Source organism: Tenebrio molitor, chromosome 2, assembly GCF_963966145.1.
Source record: "Tenebrio molitor chromosome 2, icTenMoli1.1, whole genome shotgun sequence".
Classification (NCBI taxonomy): Eukaryota; Metazoa; Arthropoda; class Insecta; order Coleoptera; family Tenebrionidae; genus Tenebrio; species Tenebrio molitor.
In genome coordinates this window covers 21,231,020-21,249,646 of record NC_091047.1, presented here as the reverse complement: position 1 = coordinate 21,249,646, position 18,627 = coordinate 21,231,020, and the positions used below count along the sequence as shown (strand labels likewise).

The following is an 18,627-nucleotide window of genomic DNA, read 5'->3' as shown; positions in this document are numbered from 1 at the left end:
ACAACACGTCGTTTCAATTCACGGCCCTTTGGCAAACGTTTATACCTTAAACAAACTAAAACGGTCCTTCGAGAACTTCAATATCGACATCATACGTAACATTGATGGCAGGTAGGAACGATACCGGCCAACAAAGTCGATATGAAAAACCTAACATGAGCTCAACCAATTATTGAATTGGAACTGCCACATTAGCTTCGTGCTCTTGTTCCTAACATCTTCTTTAACTTCTGCTGTTTCATCCAATGCAAGTGGCCGGCCATCGAAAACTGGCAATCTTTACATTTTCTTCAAATGATTCTTGCCGTAATGTAAATTAACTTTTAATGAAGTTCTACACACCTACCTCATATCAAGAAAAGCCAAAATGACATCTTCCGTTACCTCCGTGATGCTTTTTTCATTGTTCCGGCCTTGAAACGAAACATACACCTTTTCATATGCACTTTTAGACTTCATTGGTAACAAATTGCCCCTTTTTTCTTATTTCTTCTGGAACGTTTTGGCACATTTCATCGATGAAAATTGTTTTTTTCCAAGTTTGTTGATATTATTACCATAGTACCCACGGCAATCTCCGCATTTTGTGTATTGTGACGCGCCTCGAATAATTTCTGAATTTATTAAAATTTCTGATAAGATGTTAGTGTTAGAAAAAATCTTGAAGACAACGCGTGTTTTATAGTTTAAAAATCTCGATCTATTAAATCCTCGCTCCCTGCGGTCGCTCTGATTTAAACTACGATCTCGATTTTTAAATCGTCTATAAAACACTTGTTGTCTTAATAGCTATAAAGCAATACATAATTATAAAATTAATCCTAATCCATTAAACCTGTTTGATTTCATAAATAAAAATATCTACTCCTATAAAATTAATTTGAGTACGTGGTTTACCGATCTATGGTTTACGTTATTTAAAAGAAAAATATAATAATAACAAATGATCTTTTATGCTTTGTACAATATGGAATTTCAGTAGGGGATGGCTATCCCCCACTGAATTTACGCGATATTAAGAAAGATTTAAAGAAAATTTTAGAAAACTATAAAATAGAATACCAAATAATAAATTATGATAAGATTAAAAATGAATTATCATATTATAAAAAACTGATGATAAAAGATATTATAAATGTTTTTACTTTTATAATGTTTAACTTTCATTTGAATATAGAAAAATCACTAGAAAAGATAGTCAGATAAAGCAAATTGAAACGATAATCTGAAATTAAGAGAGATGGTTAAAAATATTGTAAAGTTAACCAAAGACCATATAATATAATAGTAAAGTGGGTACAGGTTGCAATGAAGCAACAAGCATGTTGTAACTTAATTTTCTCCATAAATAAGGATTATTTTTCTTCTAAGTGTTGGTGATACTGTAATGTAATATATAGCCAAACACTTGCAACCTGTACCGACTTTATAATAGTTTTATTCTAGTTATTAACTACTACCATGTTTTGGACGCAAAAACAATGTTTTTCTTTATGACATTAGAGAATTAAAGAAAGCACGAACGCACGTACGTAACGTAATTTTTTAGTGTTTTATTATGAATTTTAACTATAAAACATTTTCTTCTTGAAGTTTTTTTAATTGGAACTAACAATCTCAGGCTTAAACGCGTTTTATTAAATGCCATTCATAAAGCTTGTTCACCTAATAAAAAAGCAAAAACGTAGAAAACCTACGGTACGTACATACGTGCGTTCTTGTTTTCGCTAATTGTCTATTGAAAAACGATTACAACAAAAATCACGTTCGTGGGTCAGGATTCTTTAGGCACAACCGTTGAAAATGAACATAATGTCAGACGAATTACATTTAGTAAATATCAAGACATTGACTCACCTATTAAAAACTGTGATGCAAACGCCACTGCTGTATCAACTGTCAACAGTGTCAACCACAGAACACTTCACCTTCACCAGAACACGTCAACTGTCAACTGTCAACTGTCTACGCAATCGACAAGTAAAAAGCCAAACTGAATTACCGACCGAAACAGCGCCGCGCGCGATCCTGGTCTAGATGGCGCCATCCATATTATCGTTTTGCATTAAACTTTATTATAAAAATATGTAAGCTTTTTAATATCACAAATACAAAATTAAAAAAAAACTCAATGTTAGTAAGTTGTGTTACAAAAAAAATTATAACTACGTAACAATAATGACATTGTTGGTTGCCTATCGTTGAATACTATCTACAATATGAATAAGCAATTTCTATGACGGAAAAAAATTGGTTTTACAGTAAATCCGTTTTTTTAAACGAGTAGGCCGATGTGTCAGCGTATTTTTGAAGGATACCAATGCTCGACCATCGACCGTCTTCTGTTTAGTAAAAACGCTCAAAAGTCAAAATGCGTTATTCGTTATTAAATTTAAGCGCTGCACGATTGAGCGTATTCAGCGTATTACGTGCGTGCTTACCCTTAAAAAATAAACTTAATTTGGACACAATAATTGTTATGTACACTAGTGCGTAGCGAATTTCATTTTTTTAATTAATAAGAAAATTAGCATAGACAATATAATATATTCAATCCGAAAAATACTGAAGATCCTCTATAGGCGTGTTGGTAAGATATTCGCGTTCAATCCAAGGGGTCTCGAGTTCGAATTGTTGCGAATCCAACTTTTTTTTGATTTCGTAATATTGCGCAATTTAATGTATTATTGTAGCTGATTAGAAATTATAATGGACAAGACCTAAATAGCTCAGCTAGTAGAGAGTTAGACAGATAATTACAAGGTTTTGAGTTCGATTCCTATCGCCGCCTTTTTTTATTGAGAATGCAGTTGTTCTTAAATCTGAACTGGTGAGATCTCGAGTGGCCATAGAGATTGAGGACCCACGAAGATTGACGGACAACTGAGTGCTGCCAAATATTCTCAAAACATTTCTCGGTATTGGGACTCTTCCATCTATTCATGACTTACAGTAATATCGAACAACAATGACCTGTTCTGGTGATTCGCCAAAGGCTCACGAGTCGAAGACGAATTCAGGATTGATGGTCGTGCCGATGATTCTCTTCGATAGACACATACCTATAAACGGTATAAGCTGTCGTGAAAGAGGAGATGCTGTAAGAATAGATCGGATTGTAGTCGGAATGAAAACGGGGAATGTTTTGCACTTATTTTTATCAATTCTGTAAATATTCTGAATCCAAGATTTACCAATTATTATCCTGGTCCAGAAATAAAAAAGCCATTTTGGAAATTTAAAAACAAGAGCTTTTATTTGTTTAATATTATTACCGGTCGCCACTCCGACTGGTGAATTTTTTGCATGTGCCAATGCTTTCTCCAGAAGTAAAAATCCATTTTGGGGTGTCTCAAAACAAGGAATGTTGTAAGGTTTTTTGGGTGCTTTTAATGTAATTTTGTTTGATTTTGGATGATTTTCCCATGTGCCCATTTTCTGGTGGTCTATTGAGTCTCGAGTATTTTTTGGGAGCATAAAAAATTATGATTTTTAAAGGAATTTCACCACATTAGTTTGTAAGGCGCCAAATATACCTCTTTGATTTGGTGTTGTCTTTCTCTTTTTTTTGCATGCGCCAATTGGTCTGGTCCAGAAATAAAAAGCCATTTTGGAGTGTCTAAAAACACGGTATGTTGTGAGTTTTTTAGAGTGCTCGTGAGATAATTTTACATGATTTTGGGAGATTTTAACGGTTTTTTCGTGTGCCCAATCTTTGGTGGTCTACACATATTTAGGAACTTTTGGGGTGGATAAAAATTAATGATTTTTGAGAGGTTTTGGGCCCTTTTCGGTTGTGTGCATTTGGGCAAACAGCTAAATTTGTAAGATTTTGCCTTGATTTTTAAGACGCTTTAAGTTGATTTTCATTGATTTTTCCATGCGCCAATAGGCTTGGTCCAGAAATAAAAAGCTGTTTTGAGGTGTCTGAAATCTAGAGATTTGACAATGGTTTTAGAGCAGTTTTGAGGTAATTTTAATTGATTTTTGCATGCGCCAATTGGCTTGGTCCAGAAAGGAAAAGCTATTTTTGGGGTGTCTAAAATCAAGGCATTTTGTAAGTTTTTTAGATCTTTTTCGGATGGTTACTTTCGGGAAAACAGTAAATTTGTAGGATTCTACCCTGTTTTTCGTGTGCCCAACTTTTGGTGGCCTACACATATTTGGGAACTTTTGGGGTGGATAAAAATTAATGATTTTTGAGAGGTTTTAGGCCCTATTCGGTTGTTTGCTTTTGGGCAAACAGCTAAATTTGTAAGATTTTGCCTTGATTTTTAAGACGCCAAATGTCCTGGCCCAGAAGTAACATTTTACATACTACTGCGATTGGATAATTTTCGGTGGTGATGCCTAAAGATTTTATCACGCTGCTGGCTTCTCCTGTGACGCACGAATTTAAATACTGAAATTTCTGTATCGGCGACAAAGATGCGTTGCTGTGAATTAGCGAATCAAACCTCTGATAAAATGAGAGCCACTGCTCCCAGCTTCCGTCGAAAGAAGGTAGACTCATAGTCGGAAGCGCTACCGGTACGAAGTTCGGATTCGTAACCGATATATTCGAATGATGAGTGTTTCCGTTTGGCGTTTCCGATTTCGCGGCGTCCAGAATTTTGTTGACGCGAACCGCCGCTGCGATAAAATTGTTTTCGAACTCTTCGCGATAGTCGACCTGCTCGTCTACAGCATCTTCTTCAACGTGAGATTCGATTTGTTTTTGGACGCTGTCAAATTCGCTCTCTAAGCTTTTAAATTTCTCAAATTTCATTTTTAGTTGATCAAAATTCGGATTTTCTTGGTTGAGCTCGTCGACCATCGAAACAAACTTTGTGGGGCGGGCCTTCAATGCCCCTCTGGATTTGATTAATGCAGCTAATGATAGCTCAGGCATTTTGAAAGTTATGTACGAACGTTATGTAATGTAACCAACCGCCTTAATGACTAAATTCGTTCTGACTAAACGATGGTTTTTACTTCAAACCGCAATTTGAGGTATGCACACAATTTGGAAGGTTGGTGAGTGATAAGAAATGTGGATGAGAAGGAAGCCACTGACCTGCACTTTCCTTTGCTCCACGGGGGGTGTCGTCGCTGCCTCGGGAACCTCTGGGCCTGCAGATGGATTCGTCGCAATCTCGATTACGATCCTGGTTCGCTGCGAGGGCGCTCGATTGTTGCACTGGACTTTGATTGCACTGAAGCACTACTTTTTGATACACATCCGGCTCGAAGGACCAAAAAATGTTTCGGTTCAATTGCCTCCTAGGAAGTTTGACGGATGTTTCCGCACCCAGGAGTTTGAACCTATGACACGCCAATTGCGTGTCCGGTAGGGTTTTCTTTTTACGCGTAGGGGTTTCGCACAATGTGGACCGTGATTTCAAAATGAGGATAGATGCTTCAGATTAATGCAAAGATGTATTGGTGTTTCTGGTTCTACATTTGCTTATCAACTAACTTAAAACTAACGAAAATATACAAAAAGTAAATTCGCACCCCCTCTCCGTCATGGGTAGTACGCTGGTGGTCTTTTGCAAGATGTGACTGAGCCAGATGGTGGGACTTTCCCACTATTGTGAAAGAGACCACCAACGTACCGGCACCGGGGATGATTGTCGACAGGAATATTGGAAGCGGCCTCATAAACTAAATTGGACCGGCCGCTCCAACAGAAGGTTAAAATGTTCTAGATTGCAACTTCGTCATAAATTATTATCTCTATTATTTAGTATTTGGTCAACAATAAATATTTGCCATTCGAGTGAGTGTACTTTCAGGCTACAGCAAGAGCATGGTTGGAAACGAGGATGAGACTCGTTCTTGGTTAAAATTTATTTTCACTGAAGAAAACCTTGACAACTTTTCTGTGAAAATATTGGGAAATTCGGAAAAAGGCGACGGATACGTTGGAGACATAGTTTTCGTACATTTGATCACTGATAATGCTGATTTTCCGAAGGAATATAATCTGGTGTTAAAATGCAGCAAACGAAGTCAAGCGTTGAGAGAAAAGGTTCCCATCGAACAAGCTTTTACCAATGAAATTTACATATACAACACAGTGTTGCCAGTTTTTACAGAGTTTCAACATAAACATGGAATTGAAAAACCTTTTGATAGTGTTCCAAAATATCACGGTAAATTAATCAGAGAAAATGTTGAAGTTCTAGTTTTTGAAAATTTGAAGAGTATTGGTTACACTCTGTGGAACAAGAAACAATCATTGACGAGAAAACATGTAAATATGGTTGTAACGGAGTATGGTAAACTCCATGCTATTTCCTTAGCGATGCAGAGTCAGCAACCAGAAGAGTTTGAAGAATTAAGTAGTGGATTGCAGGATGTTCTAAAAATGTTTATGAATTCAACTGCCGTAGAAGGTATGTTTACGAGAAGCATTTACGAGGTGTACGACTTATTAAAAGGTGACCTCGACGATAACATTTTAATCACATGGAAGAACTTTGGAAGCCAAGTGAATTTCATTTTCAACGACATGTGCGAAGGATCAGACGTCACAAAAGTAATCATCCATGGAGACTGTTGGAATAACAACTTTATGTTTAAATATTCAGTAAGAATGCAAATTTTTTTAAGCGCCAATAATAATTACTAATTATTTAATATTTCATAGCCCGACAATGAAAGTCTGCCAATAAAAGTAGCAATGCTGGACTGGCAAATGTCGAATTTTTCTTCACCGATTCTTGATCTGTCATATTTCTTATTCACATGCATATCCGAAGAAGACATAGAAGATTTAGATGATATTTTGCGGCTTTATTACAAATCTATGTCATCATATTTAAGCCAAGTCGGTGCTGATTCTAGCACATTGTATCCGTTAAATATATTCTTACAAGATTGGAAAAAATATTGTAGATTTGGTGTTGCAATGTGTGGTTTACTGCTGAAGATTTGTGCTACAGATTCAGACGAAGTGGTTGATTTAGCTGAAGCAGCTGAGAGTGGTGACGATTTTAGTGCAGCTTTTTCATACGACGTAAAGGACAAAACCAATTTTAAGAACAGAGCAAAATATATTGTAAAGTATGTAGCAGAAAATGACTTAATTTAGTGCTTATATCGAACTGAATACATGTTGTAAATTAAAAAAAATATTTTTTAGTGAATTAATGTGTGTAACAGAACATTCGTCACATTACAGGATTTTTAAAAGAAAGTCAATAAACAAAAAATTAAATACAGGTATCCCAGAACTCGCGGATCAAACTTAGAGTGCGTTTTCCTTGGTGATAACTGAAACCAATAGGCTGTTAATTTGAATTTCAGGTAAATTTAACCAACAGTTTGAATTGCCTAGGAACATAATTCTAGTCAGAATGATATGGAATGTCCAGTAAATGTATGAGCAACTGTGAACATTTTGACAACGTCAAGTTATAATTTGATTCTAAAATGTCAAACTTCGTATTGAAATCGTGTATAATGCTGCAGAGAATGCCAAAATGCTCATTCTTTATGAAGAATGCGGGCGCAATGCACGTGAGGATGCAAAAGAATATGCAATACGTTTTCCACAACGTTTGCCACATCCAAACTATAACGTATTTCTACGGTTGGTGAATCGTGCTCGAGACACTGGTGCCTACACTTCTGTTTACTGAAAAAGCATACACTTACATTTTGCTTGTGTAAATCAGATTTACCATTACCTGATGGCACTGTCATTGTCAGTGGCAGGTAATTGAAATAATTCGATTTCTGTCAGTAAAAGTGTACTTAATGCCCCCTCTCATGTTACTGTTATCAACATTATAGGTATTATTCTTTATTTTCAAGATTTATTGTTGGTTCTTTTAAGTCTGGCATAATCAAAATTCGTTTGTAAATTCTTACCTGATAACTTAATATGGGTGAGTAAACATGGAAACAAACTTCAAGTAAATTTACACAACCTAAAAATCGCAAAAATCTCTCAAGACTTGTATGCTTTTTTCGTGAACAGAAGTGTACATGACAAGAAATTGGTGGTCCCCGCGAAAAGCTAGAACGCCAGAGACTGAAGATGCTGTTCTTCAGTCCTTTGATGACGACGGTAGAAGAAGCAAATTTGAAGAACTACATTTACCGCGAACCTATCAATACTTTTGTAGAACTGAATGACCGAATTCACGAAGCACTGGCTACTGTTATTCCTAATATGCTTAGACTGGCAAGGGAAAATTTAATAAAACGAGGTCGCCTATTCCTTCGGATGAAACGTGTTAATTTGGAACATTTGTTATAAATTATTCTTTTTATTTTGCATGTTTCTTTATTTAATTTGTTGCATTCTACATCGTTTAAGTTATAAAATTTGATCTTAAATTTTTACTAATAATGATGCTAACATAAATAGCTTAGTTCAATCCAGTTTTGTCTTCTGCCTTTTAGAACTGCCACTGTGCTTGTAACCTCGTGTTGCTGCACTACTAAAAATACAGAATGTGTCGTAAAGACGCACGATAGAAGTGAAACTTTTGTATTACAGGGAAAGATTGTAATTATTCAACAATCACTTTTAAATAGCATATTCACAACAAAATTGTATATTTTAATGAAGAAAATAAATTATAAACAACGATAACACTAAACAATATCGAAATGCATAACTCATTGTTCATTTTTAAGCCTCCAAATTAAAGAGAGGACATTATCGATAAATGCCGTGAGTGTGACAAAGACAGAAGTATACACAGTTTTAAGGGATGTTTGTATCCTGTCAAACAGATTAACTTACATTTAAGTGAGATGTAAATATTGGCGCAACCGTTGTGCGAGACACTGCCGACAGTGTTTACCCCCACCACTTTTCGTCACACAAAAAGGTTGCCGATCAGACCCTCCCATAAAAAGTTTCACTTCAATAATTGCAGATGCAGACTGTATGCACAGGAGCCAGGACAAATTTCTTGTGATTCCGATTAATTTCACAGGCCCTGCATATTTCACCTTTTACTAAGATTATTAAGGTAGTAATGTTACTCACTTGACGCTACGTCGCCATTTTACCTTCCATCAACAAAGGTTCAATCGTATTCATCATACCGTCAATTTCCCATAGCCCTCAAGGTTAAAATTGCTCTGGAAATTTTCAGTCATAACAAACCATATTTCATTCATTGCCGGAAGAAGAAACTTCTTGCGTTCCCTGGTGAAGACTCTATACATTTTTTCGCCTGCCTTTGGCGAAATTATCCCAATTTTGGTTATTTCAAAAGTAGCTGTCACTTTTGACGTCTGTTCCGACAAGTCGACCAGATAAATATTGAAAATAATTTTATTATTCATACGAATTACACCTTGCTTGGCAATTGAGGCAAGGTACGGTCGGTGGACAAATAAAACTCGGACACTTAAAATTTAATCTATGTAAATCAGACCATTGAATTGTCAATATATTTGTCAGTGTCTATATAATATGTCATACCAAAGTTAACCTATTTGTGATAAAGCCATAATTAAACAATGCAAATTTATAAATTTTGACTTATGTGATTGTCATTTTTGTCCCAGTTTTATTTGTCCACCGACTGTACCTACTCAATTTTCTCGTAAAGGCAAAATTAGATCGAGCTCTATTGGTCAATTTGAGTAATTCATAACTAAAAAGCTGTTGCACCCTGAATATTTTTCTAAACGTTTTTTACCTTCATTACCTTCAAAGAAAACGCACTCTAAGTTTGATCTGCGAGTTCTGGGACATTCTGTATGTGTTACGTTCAACTTAATCAGTTTTATAAATCCATCAAGAAAGCAACGTTACTGTCAGTTTTAAGACGGAATTATAATTCTACCTATGTTTCGGTTCAATTGCCTTCTACGAAGTATGACGGATGTTTCCGTACCCAGGAGTTTGAACCTATGACACGCCAATTGCGTGTCCGAGAGTGTTTTCTTGTTACGCGTAGGGGTTTCGCACAATGTGGACCGTGATTTCAAATAAGGATAGATACTTCAGCTTAATTCAAAGATGTATTTATGTTTCTTGGTCTACATTTACTTATCAACTAACTTAAAACTAACGAAAATGTACAAAGGTAAATTCGCACCCCCTCTCCGTCATGGGTAGTACGCTGGTGGTCTTTTGCAAGATGTGAATAAGCCAGATGGCGGGAATTTCCCACTATTGTGAAAGAGACCACTAACGTACCGGCACTGGGGATGATTGTCGCCAGGAATATTGGAAGCGGCGTCATAAACTAAATTGGACCGGCCGCTCCAACAACCTATTTAAAAAACTATTATTAACTATAATTAACCCTTGAGAATACCACTCGTGCTGCGCACTCGTGATATTTAAATTCAAGCGTGGGTGACATTCGTCACGACACCACAAAAATAGTCTACTTCACTTTGACTAAGAGTGGTATTCGAGGGACTATTCAATGAACAAAATTTAAAATATTAACAGCAACCACTAGTTTAGATGAAGTCTTGATCAGATGATGATATATCTATCTAGTGACAGCAACAAGGCCTTGTGTAAGCACCAGAAAAGAATTTTGTTGAGTATGTTATAATAAATTGTGACTTAGTTTAACGATGTATGTGTATGGTTATAATAATCTTTCAATAAAACCTTTGTCGAGCCCTAGTGTTCTAATTATTAATTATTTATGCAACAAGTTAGATGGAGATATTATTACCGCATACGTAAAGGTTTGCACAACGAGACTGCAGAGTGAGTTTGTGTAGTCACATAAAATTAAAATGCCAGTCTTTTTGTTTCATGTCAAAATTATATTTAAAAAATGCTTTGCCTGCAAGATGAGCAAATGGTCTTATGGAAGGAAATTTATCCCATTACACAATTTTTCAACATACAGAATAATTTTGTGGTCAGGTTGTGAAACATTTTAGGTCATTGTCGACGAGTTCTAAATTATTGCGCAATGTTTTATCTTTTTTGAAGTATGGCAAAGTACTATTGAAAGATGTCACTTCAAAGTGGCAATTAAAAATTAATCGTGATTGAAATATTTGATATAAATGTATGTACAGTTGCGGCCGTTGAAAACTCAGACACGTTGACAATGCCAAACTTTTAGCTTTGTAAATGGTATTGAAAGTGACGTTTCTCAAAATGTCACTCAAACATTATCCACATTAATTTCTCTCGCAATGGCTCTTATACTCACACCGTCCCTCAGTCAAACACATTTTTGCGAATCAGATAATTGCGGCATTTCAAAAGTTACGCGCGATTCTGACCTAATATGTCAAATACTGACACTGACTTTATAATCCTTGATGAAAATCCTGTTTACGCTAATCAAATTTCGGAATTTATACAGAGTGTTTCAAACCTTTCCTGTCTGAGATTTCAACGGCCGCAACTGTACATACTCACCTATTACGAGTATAAGTGTTTTTGAGCAATTTAGGAATAAAACATCCAAATTTCTTATACTTATACAAACAATATTAATTAAATCAATTTGTATTTGTACCTAATGGTTTAAAACCAATTACAACTCCTTAGAATAAAATGTTTTGACTATAGTATTGCCGTTATAACTTTTTATCTGCTCCGCCCATTAAAATTGACCAATCAGAATCACAGCCAGATTCAATCTGTACAACTTTTCATCACATTTGCCACGTAAAAAAGTTAAGGTTAGAATTTAGCTGTCAAGTCCACAATTATTGTTTTAGGTTCTAAAAAATAAAATGTCATTAAGACAATTCGAATGTCAGAAATTTTTACTGTGTAAATCAGATCGTCTTAACAACCTATTTGATTGGTAACTAAGAAAATGAAATGGGCGGGGCAGATAAAATGTTACGTTGTCCTTAGTATACAGAGTGATCAACAAGAAACCAAATCAAGAGTGCTACCTCATCTTTTATTTTATCGAAACGTACGTCGTATACTAATCAGACACTTTTATATATTTGCTGTGCACACTCGTTTTGTTAGTTGCCTACCTATTGCCTTTATAAATTTTTTAAATTTTTTGTAATTCATGAATAATGGATTTAAAAGAAAGTTATTATTAATTATTATTTATTAATGATTAAGGAAAAAACACACAGTTACACAAAATTCCTTCATAAGGCACGTAATCTTTGGTTACAAAATTTTAAAAGTAATTATTTTTCATAATTCTTTGTTTTGTTGTTTTCTGTAAGAAAAGTGCTAAAGTTATTATTCTCTCATTTTTGGTTAATTGAGAACTTACTCATATCTTTTCTAGCAGTTTAAAACATTTAAATTACTCTAAGGTCAAAAAATAAGTTTTCACAAAAACTGCTCGAAATGTTCTCCATTGTGGTCCAGAAAGAGTCAAACTCGCCTCTCATGTTTTCCAAAAACACTTATGGAGCTGTCAGGTGAAATGGATTGCCAAAATTCATTTATGATGAAAATTTGTTTAAGGTAATGTGTGGGTTTTATTTCTTGCAACACAGAAGGGAAACAAATTAATATCCTCCTTCAAAATTTTTGCGATAAGTGCCATAACTCAATTTAACTTGCTATCTTAAACGCCTTATGGAAGTTGAGGGATGTTCCTTGATAATTTGTCGAACATTTTGCACCATTTCTAAAATTTGAACTAAGGACTGACCTGACTTTTTCTTAATGATGGATTATGATTCGTTAAAATTAGGCACTATAATTTTAAGACATTGATAAACTTGTTGATAACCAATTCCATCAGGTTCGGACATCTGGCTTGAGATTCTTCAATGTAAGGGGGTACAAAGTAAGGCCAGTCTTCACTTTCTTGTTTCACCCTCTTTCGAAAATAATCTAATAAAAATGCCTTCTCTTTAATGGTAAAACCCATTTTACAACTTATTCTGGGATAATTATTGCTTACAACTTCAATAAACGTCTGTAAACTTTGCCGAAATCGAAGATTTGTTTTCTAGGTTAAATCACTTAAATTGTCAACAACAACAACCTTGAATTTTGAAATGTGACATTTCAACGAAACATCTCCGTACCAGTGGCGTCACATTTGGCAATAAAGCTGATAATTTACTTACTCTTACAAATGTAAAATGTTGCTCTTGTTTATCTTATAAATTGTTTCCCTTATCTTATAATATTAATAAAATGCACAATTATAATTCCAACGTCTAAAATTCATGAGGTTTGATTTATTATAAAGTAGCGTTTGAGACCACAAATTGTCTACGGCCATGCTTTGAACGCTTATTTGCGTATGATTCTGCTACGACGTGACCGATAATTTGCAACGCTTGCTCTGATTTGGATTCTTGTTGATCACTCTGTAGTTTTTGCTGGGAGAACCCGAGGCATCATTTTACTTTCTTGTGAATTTTTGAATATTGACAACAAGCAATGGATAACAGAAATGATATATGACACTTGCCAGCGACTTGGAGGTTATGCTTGGTATAGTGTAGTCTGCAGCGGCGGCCCGAGCCCTTTATCAGGGTAGAGCGAGATTGTCTTTTGGCGCCCTTTAGTCGACAACTTCGAATCAATTATAATTCGGTTTCTGGTAATAAAATACAAACATTTTCAAAAATCGGATTATGGCGCCCCTTCCCACCTGGCGCCTAAAGTAGCCGCTCCTCTCGCTCTACCCCATCCCCAGCGCCGCCGCTGGTAGTCTGTGCCTTACTGTGTAGTCAGGGGGGGATCGTGGAAAGGTGGCAAACTATTTTTTCCGATCCAAGCACCCTACGATACCACAATCATTTTGAAATACTTTGTACATACAGGGTCATTATAAATGATTGTCCCATCGCAGTTGGCGTTGAAAACCCACACAAATTTGGGATGTGCCGCTAGCTTCGCAACGTTAGGCAAACTAGTAGACAAATTTACACTATATATACCGCCAGCAGCGCTACCTATCGGCGATGCTAGTCTCACTCATGTTATAAAGCTTGCGGCACATTCAACTACGTCATCAACGCCTACTATACTGCGATGAGACAATAATTTAATGACCTGTACTTTTGGTTTAATTTCAATTTTTATCTTTTCTCTAGTTTTCAAATTTTGGTAAAGCTACAGTAGGAAAAATTCGTCAATTGTGTTTGTCCTGTAAGTGAAGACTTTGTAAAGGGGATCTTATGAAATTATTAATTCGAAGTGTCATTAAAGAAACCATTAACTGTCATTATGTGGACTTGATGACTTAATGACAAAAACCATTATTACCTAGTCAGGGTCATTAGACGGATACAGAATTACACATTAATTATGAAAAGCGACCACGTCAGCTTACAAGCAAAAAACCTAGAAATATCTCATCAAAAACAATTTTGTACATTACAACGATTTTTCATTTTCCTAATTATCGTAAACTAGATACATAGATAACATTGTATTTAGCTAATATTAAAACTGTGCAATCTCACTTTTTATTACATGATTAGTATAAAAATATTTGTAGTTTTTGTAAGATAAAATTGCTATTAAAGGCCAAAGAATAATGATCATAATAGAGAGAGGAATTTAAATTTAAAGTGAAAATTTTTCATTTCTGAAGAATTTTGTGTTAAATTGTGAAGCAATAAATATTTACAAGTCTAGATTTGATGGTCAAATAGTATATTATACGCCAAGGTAGAGAAGACATTTTTTTAAGCCGAGGTAGTTTATTCCACGAGAAGTGAAGCTTCGAGGGGAATAAAGAAGCGAGGCTTAAAATTGTCTTCTCTACCGTGGTTTATATACTATTTTTTTCACTACTAGATCCGTTAAAACCCTTTCTAATAATAATTATTAATTAAATTTGTTTGTCCGATGCGACGATCCGAGTTCTCATTTTTCAACGGTTGCTATGAAAATTGAAAATCATCTGTCTACGTTAACCAATAAAATCAAAGAAAATCTTTGGTTGCTAAGTGACGGCTGTTCATTATTGACCTTGGTTAATAATGAAAATTATTATTAACCAAGGGAGAGAAATTCTACTTCTGGGGTCGGTTCGAAAGTTAATAATGACGCCTTCTGAGACTAGTATTGAAAAAAATTTGTTATCAGTTCGGTATTTAAAGTATGACTTGACAAATTTAAAATGTTGACTCATCAGATTTTTATTTCATCATTAAAATCTCTTATCTTAAATATTGCATAAATACAAGTTATCTAACAACAAATTACACAGTTCGAGTTTGTAAGTTTCTAGACAGCAGTAAAAGCAATGACTGAACGCGAGGGTGAAATACGTTCTTGGTTAAAAAGTGTTTTAACAAAAGAGAACCTCGATGACTTTTCTGTGAAAATATTGGGAAATTCAGAAAAAGGTGATGGCTACATAGGAGATATAGTTTTCGTACGTTTGACCGGTGCTACAACTTCATCTGTAAAAGAATATAATCTTGTGTTAAAATGCGGCAAGCGAAGCGAAACTTTGAGAGAGAAAGCTCCAGTCAGACAGGCTTTTACTAATGAAATTTACATGTACAACACAGTGTTTCCAGTTTTTACTGAGTTTCAACGTAAACATGGAATTGAGAATCCCTTTGATAGTGTTCCAAAATGCTATGGTAAATTGATCACCGAAAATATGGAAATTATAGTTTTTGATAACCTGAAGGATATTGGTTTTACCTTGTGGAACAAGAAGAAACCGTTGACGAGAAAACATATAAATATGGTTATGCAGGAATATGGTAAATTTCATGCTGTTTCTTTCGCGATGCAGGATCAGCAACCTGAAAAATTTGAAGAATTAAGTAGAGGACTTCAGGATGTTTTTAAAATGTTTATGAACGCAGGTGACACGGAAGCTATATTTACAAGAGCATTTGATGAGGTGCACGACTTGTTAAAAGATGACCTAGACGATAATGCTTTACTCAAATGGAAAAACTTTAGAAAACAAATCAATTTTCTTCTTAATGACATGTGCGAAGAACCAGACATAAAAAAAGTAATCATCCATGGAGACTGTTGGAATAACAATTTCATGTATAAACATGCTGTGAGTTTACAATTTCTCTTTGAAATATTGCTAATTACTAAGTTTTCAGGTTGATAACGAAATTCTTCCTATAAAAGTAGCAATGTTGGACTGGCAAATATCGAAATATTCTTCACCGATTTGTGATCTGTCATATTTCTTGTTTGCTTGCATATCCAAAGAAGATATAGAAGAATTAGATGAAATATTGAGACTCTACCACAAATCTTTGACGTCACATTTGAGCAAAATGGGTGCTGATTCTAGCACATTGTATCCATTGAACACATTCTTAGAAGACTGGAAAAAATATTGTAGATTTGGTGTTGCAATGAGCAGTATGTTGTTCAAAATTTGTGCAACAGATTCAGACGAAGTAATTGATATAGCTCATGCAGCTGAGAATGGGGGGGATTTTGGTGAAGCCTTTTCATACGATGTTAAAGACAAGACCAGTTTTAAGAATAAAGCACTACATATTGTGAAGTACGTCACAGAAAATAATTTGATATAATGTACTACACATTAATAAAGGGCGATCAAATTAATTTGTAATCGAGTTATCATGAATCCGAAATCGTATGTCGTTACTTGAACTCCACGCTCCAATAAACGCAGCTTGAAACATAGGTTAGATCTCAACGTTAGACATATCAATCGCAAAAGACATACGGGTTCAAATCCATGGATGACTCGATTACAAATTAATTTGATCGATATAATAACATTTTTATTTTATTGTATTATTATTTCATAACCACAACAATATTTTCTCCACGCCCCACATAAAAACCCAAGGTTTTCGCCCTCCATAATTGTCAGAGGTCGTCTCTTGTTATACCATTTGTGCGGGACAGGCGATTGTCCTTTTGCGTTTCGATTGAATAGCGCGGTTCAATTTGCTGAGATAACATCAATTTCAAATTTCAATTGCAATCTTTCTGCAAGCATCACCTCGTTGACCTTATCTCCGTTGTTGGCCATATCTCACTGGGACTCCATGGGAGCGCCGCCAGCTAAAATCAGCATATAAATTATAAAATGGTTCACTTTCAAAGCGATCGCCAATAAAAGGATGCACCCACAATTTCTTTTTTCTATTTTGCACCTATAACACAGTCAGTATAACACTCAAACGGGTTTCGAAAAGGAGCTCTTTTCGATACGCGTTTCAGGAACATTTATGTACTTAAATTTTTAATGTTGGCAGCGACTCATAGTGAGTTGTTGCTATGTGATTACTGCATTTCACGACACTTTAAATTCAAAACTTACAATTGTTCGTCTATTTACCAGCGTTACTAACCCTTATATTTGCCAAATATAACTTTCCTAGCATTATGTTTTAAACTTTTTTAATTTAGGGGGCAAAATAGAAAAAATATTGTATTATACTCGTTTTATAAGCCATTTTGTCGCACGTGTTTGCTTTATAGCACTCGTCGCTGCGCTCCTCGTGCTCTAAAAAACGCGTGCGACAAAATGGTGTCTTATAAAACTCGTATAATTAATTACTATTTCTTGTTTTTGTTTATCTTTATTTTACGGCACACATACAGAAGTATTAAAAAGTTTTCGCGTTACGTTCCGTTAAAATAACCGGTACGCTATTCGCGAGCAATTACCGTAATCGCTTGTTGTAATAATGAATCGGTTACGCTATTGCCTAGCAACACCGGCGTTAGCGTACACGGTTATCTGAAAAACGTAACGCGAAAACTCTCTATTATCTCTTCCACGTTCATTTTGATACTGTACTGTTTGGGGCATTTTCTTGGTGTCTTATCTGGCGACTCTCTTGGCAACTCTGTTGGTAGACAGCTATGCCAAGAGAAGCCATGGCGACGCTGTTGGCGGCGCTTCCATGGCGTCGGGCCATATCCCACTGGACTCACTGTCCGTTCTTTTTGACACCCCCGATATAATAAGAAATGAAAAGCGCCAATAAAACGCCATTAATGTCAGAAGTAACAGTTAATAATTAATTAAAATTGGGTATCTGTTTCAAAAAGGCGGCACAATAATATTTTTTTCCAAAGCTGGCTTGACCCGACAATCATTTATAGATATCCTGTATTTACATAGAATAATGTTTCTGAAAAAGTGAACCTGATTGTTGATTATTGATTATTCTAGCTTAGTTTAAGACACAGAATTTAGTGTGGCCAAACGTCAGTAGATGTCCTGGCCTTCTAGCGGTAACGAGTGTGAAGTTGTCGTTACACTATAACTACCCCTGTCAGACGTCGGCAAAGCATACTTACCTGGCGTAGGGGTTACCGTGATCAACAAGGCGGTTCCCCCAGGGTGAGGCCCTTCCATTGCACCGAGGTCGGGCTGACCCCTGCGATTATCCCTAATGCGGATAACTCGGGCGCACAATTTTTGGTAGTCGGGACTGCGTGCGCGCTGTCCCGGTCCAATATAATTCAAACTAAATGTTTAATTGTTTATTTATAAATAAATAGTTAATGTTAATAATTATTTATTATTATTACAAATTTCATCAGTTATGCATTATTCTGTCTGTGTATGGTGCATTATTCTGTGTATGTAGTCTGTGTACAACTGTACATTAGAATTCTGTATAATCTACAGTCTACACCACAAATTCACGCTCCATGAGAAAGAGGCTGCTTCAATTTCGTTGACAGAAAAGCGAACATTATTTCGAAATTAAATTGAATTGTTTTTTCAATATTCTTTTTAGAATGTGCTACTTTAATTA

The 18,627-nt window shown here is 35.4% G+C and overlaps 3 protein-coding genes, 1 long non-coding RNA gene and 1 other non-coding gene across 9 annotated transcripts in view; 3 read left to right on the top strand and 2 right to left on the bottom strand.

Annotated features, from left to right (window-relative positions):
- Positions 1-5,659, bottom strand: part of LOC138122554 (uncharacterized) — a 29,215-nt gene extending 23,556 nt beyond the window's left edge. Inside the window, exons 1-2 of one of the 4 annotated variants that reach the window (XR_011156535.1) lie at positions 1,858-5,659; positions 347-1,225 (exon numbers count right to left, since the gene is read on the bottom strand). The gene's annotated coding sequence lies outside the window, so the exon portion shown is untranslated. Of the gene's footprint in view, positions 1-346 lie in introns of all 4 variants that reach the window. The other 3 variants (XR_011156538.1, XR_011156537.1, XR_011156536.1) reach the window with 3 other exon arrangements.
- A 73-nt stretch (positions 5,660-5,732) lies between these two features.
- On the top strand, positions 5,733-7,967 carry LOC138122552 (uncharacterized). Of its 2 annotated transcripts, none has more exons than XM_069036760.1 (3): positions 5,733-6,574; positions 6,635-7,050; positions 7,130-7,967. In XM_069036760.1, the coding sequence occupies exons 1-3, from the start codon at positions 5,792-5,794 to the stop codon at positions 7,236-7,238; spliced, it is 1,308 nt and encodes a 435-aa protein (XP_068892861.1). In that variant the 5' UTR covers positions 5,733-5,791; the 3' UTR covers positions 7,239-7,967. The 2 variants fall into 2 exon arrangements, with proteins under 2 accessions (XP_068892861.1, XP_068892862.1); XM_069036761.1 differs by having other exon boundaries at positions 5,734-6,574; positions 6,635-6,786; positions 6,953-7,133.
- Positions 7,968-8,185: 218 nt separating this feature from the next.
- LOC138122555 (uncharacterized) lies at positions 8,186-13,043 on the bottom strand. The gene is made up of 3 exons (XR_011156539.1): positions 12,189-13,043; positions 8,993-12,131; positions 8,186-8,942 (listed from the first exon to the last, which is right to left on the bottom strand). It is a non-coding gene; the product is annotated as an uncharacterized lncRNA (long non-coding RNA).
- Positions 13,044-15,080: 2,037 nt separating this feature from the next.
- LOC138122553 (uncharacterized) lies at positions 15,081-16,632 on the top strand. The gene is made up of 2 exons (XM_069036762.1): positions 15,081-15,920; positions 15,970-16,632. Exons 1-2 carry the CDS (start codon positions 15,138-15,140, stop codon positions 16,411-16,413), a joined length of 1,227 nt encoding a protein of 408 aa, XP_068892863.1. The 5' UTR covers positions 15,081-15,137; the 3' UTR covers positions 16,414-16,632.
- Positions 16,633-18,155: 1,523 nt separating this feature from the next.
- Positions 18,156-18,318, top strand: LOC138125130 (U1 spliceosomal RNA). Its single transcript, XR_011157351.1, has one exon. It is a non-coding gene; the product is annotated as a U1 spliceosomal RNA (small nuclear RNA).
- The last annotated feature ends 309 nt before the right edge of the window (positions 18,319-18,627 follow it).

What these genes read in the sequence shown, in the direction of transcription:
- LOC138122553 (XM_069036762.1), top strand. Translation starts at nt 15,138, where the DNA reads ATGACTGAACGCGAGGGTGAAATACGTTCTTGGTTAAAAAGTGTTTTA. An exon ending in ATTTCATGTATAAACATGCT is followed by an intron (nt 15,921 to 15,969) that starts GTGAGTTTACAA and finishes CTAAGTTTTCAG; the next exon opens with GTTGATAACGAAATTCTTCC.
- LOC138122552 (XM_069036760.1), top strand. Translation starts at nt 5,792, where the DNA reads ATGGTTGGAAACGAGGATGAGACTCGTTCTTGGTTAAAATTTATTTTC. An exon ending in ACTTTATGTTTAAATATTCA is followed by an intron (nt 6,575 to 6,634) that starts GTAAGAATGCAA and finishes AATATTTCATAG; the next exon opens with CCCGACAATGAAAGTCTGCC. An exon ending in AGAGCAAAATATATTGTAAA is followed by an intron (nt 7,051 to 7,129) that starts GTATGTAGCAGA and finishes AATATTTTTTAG; the next exon opens with TGAATTAATGTGTGTAACAG.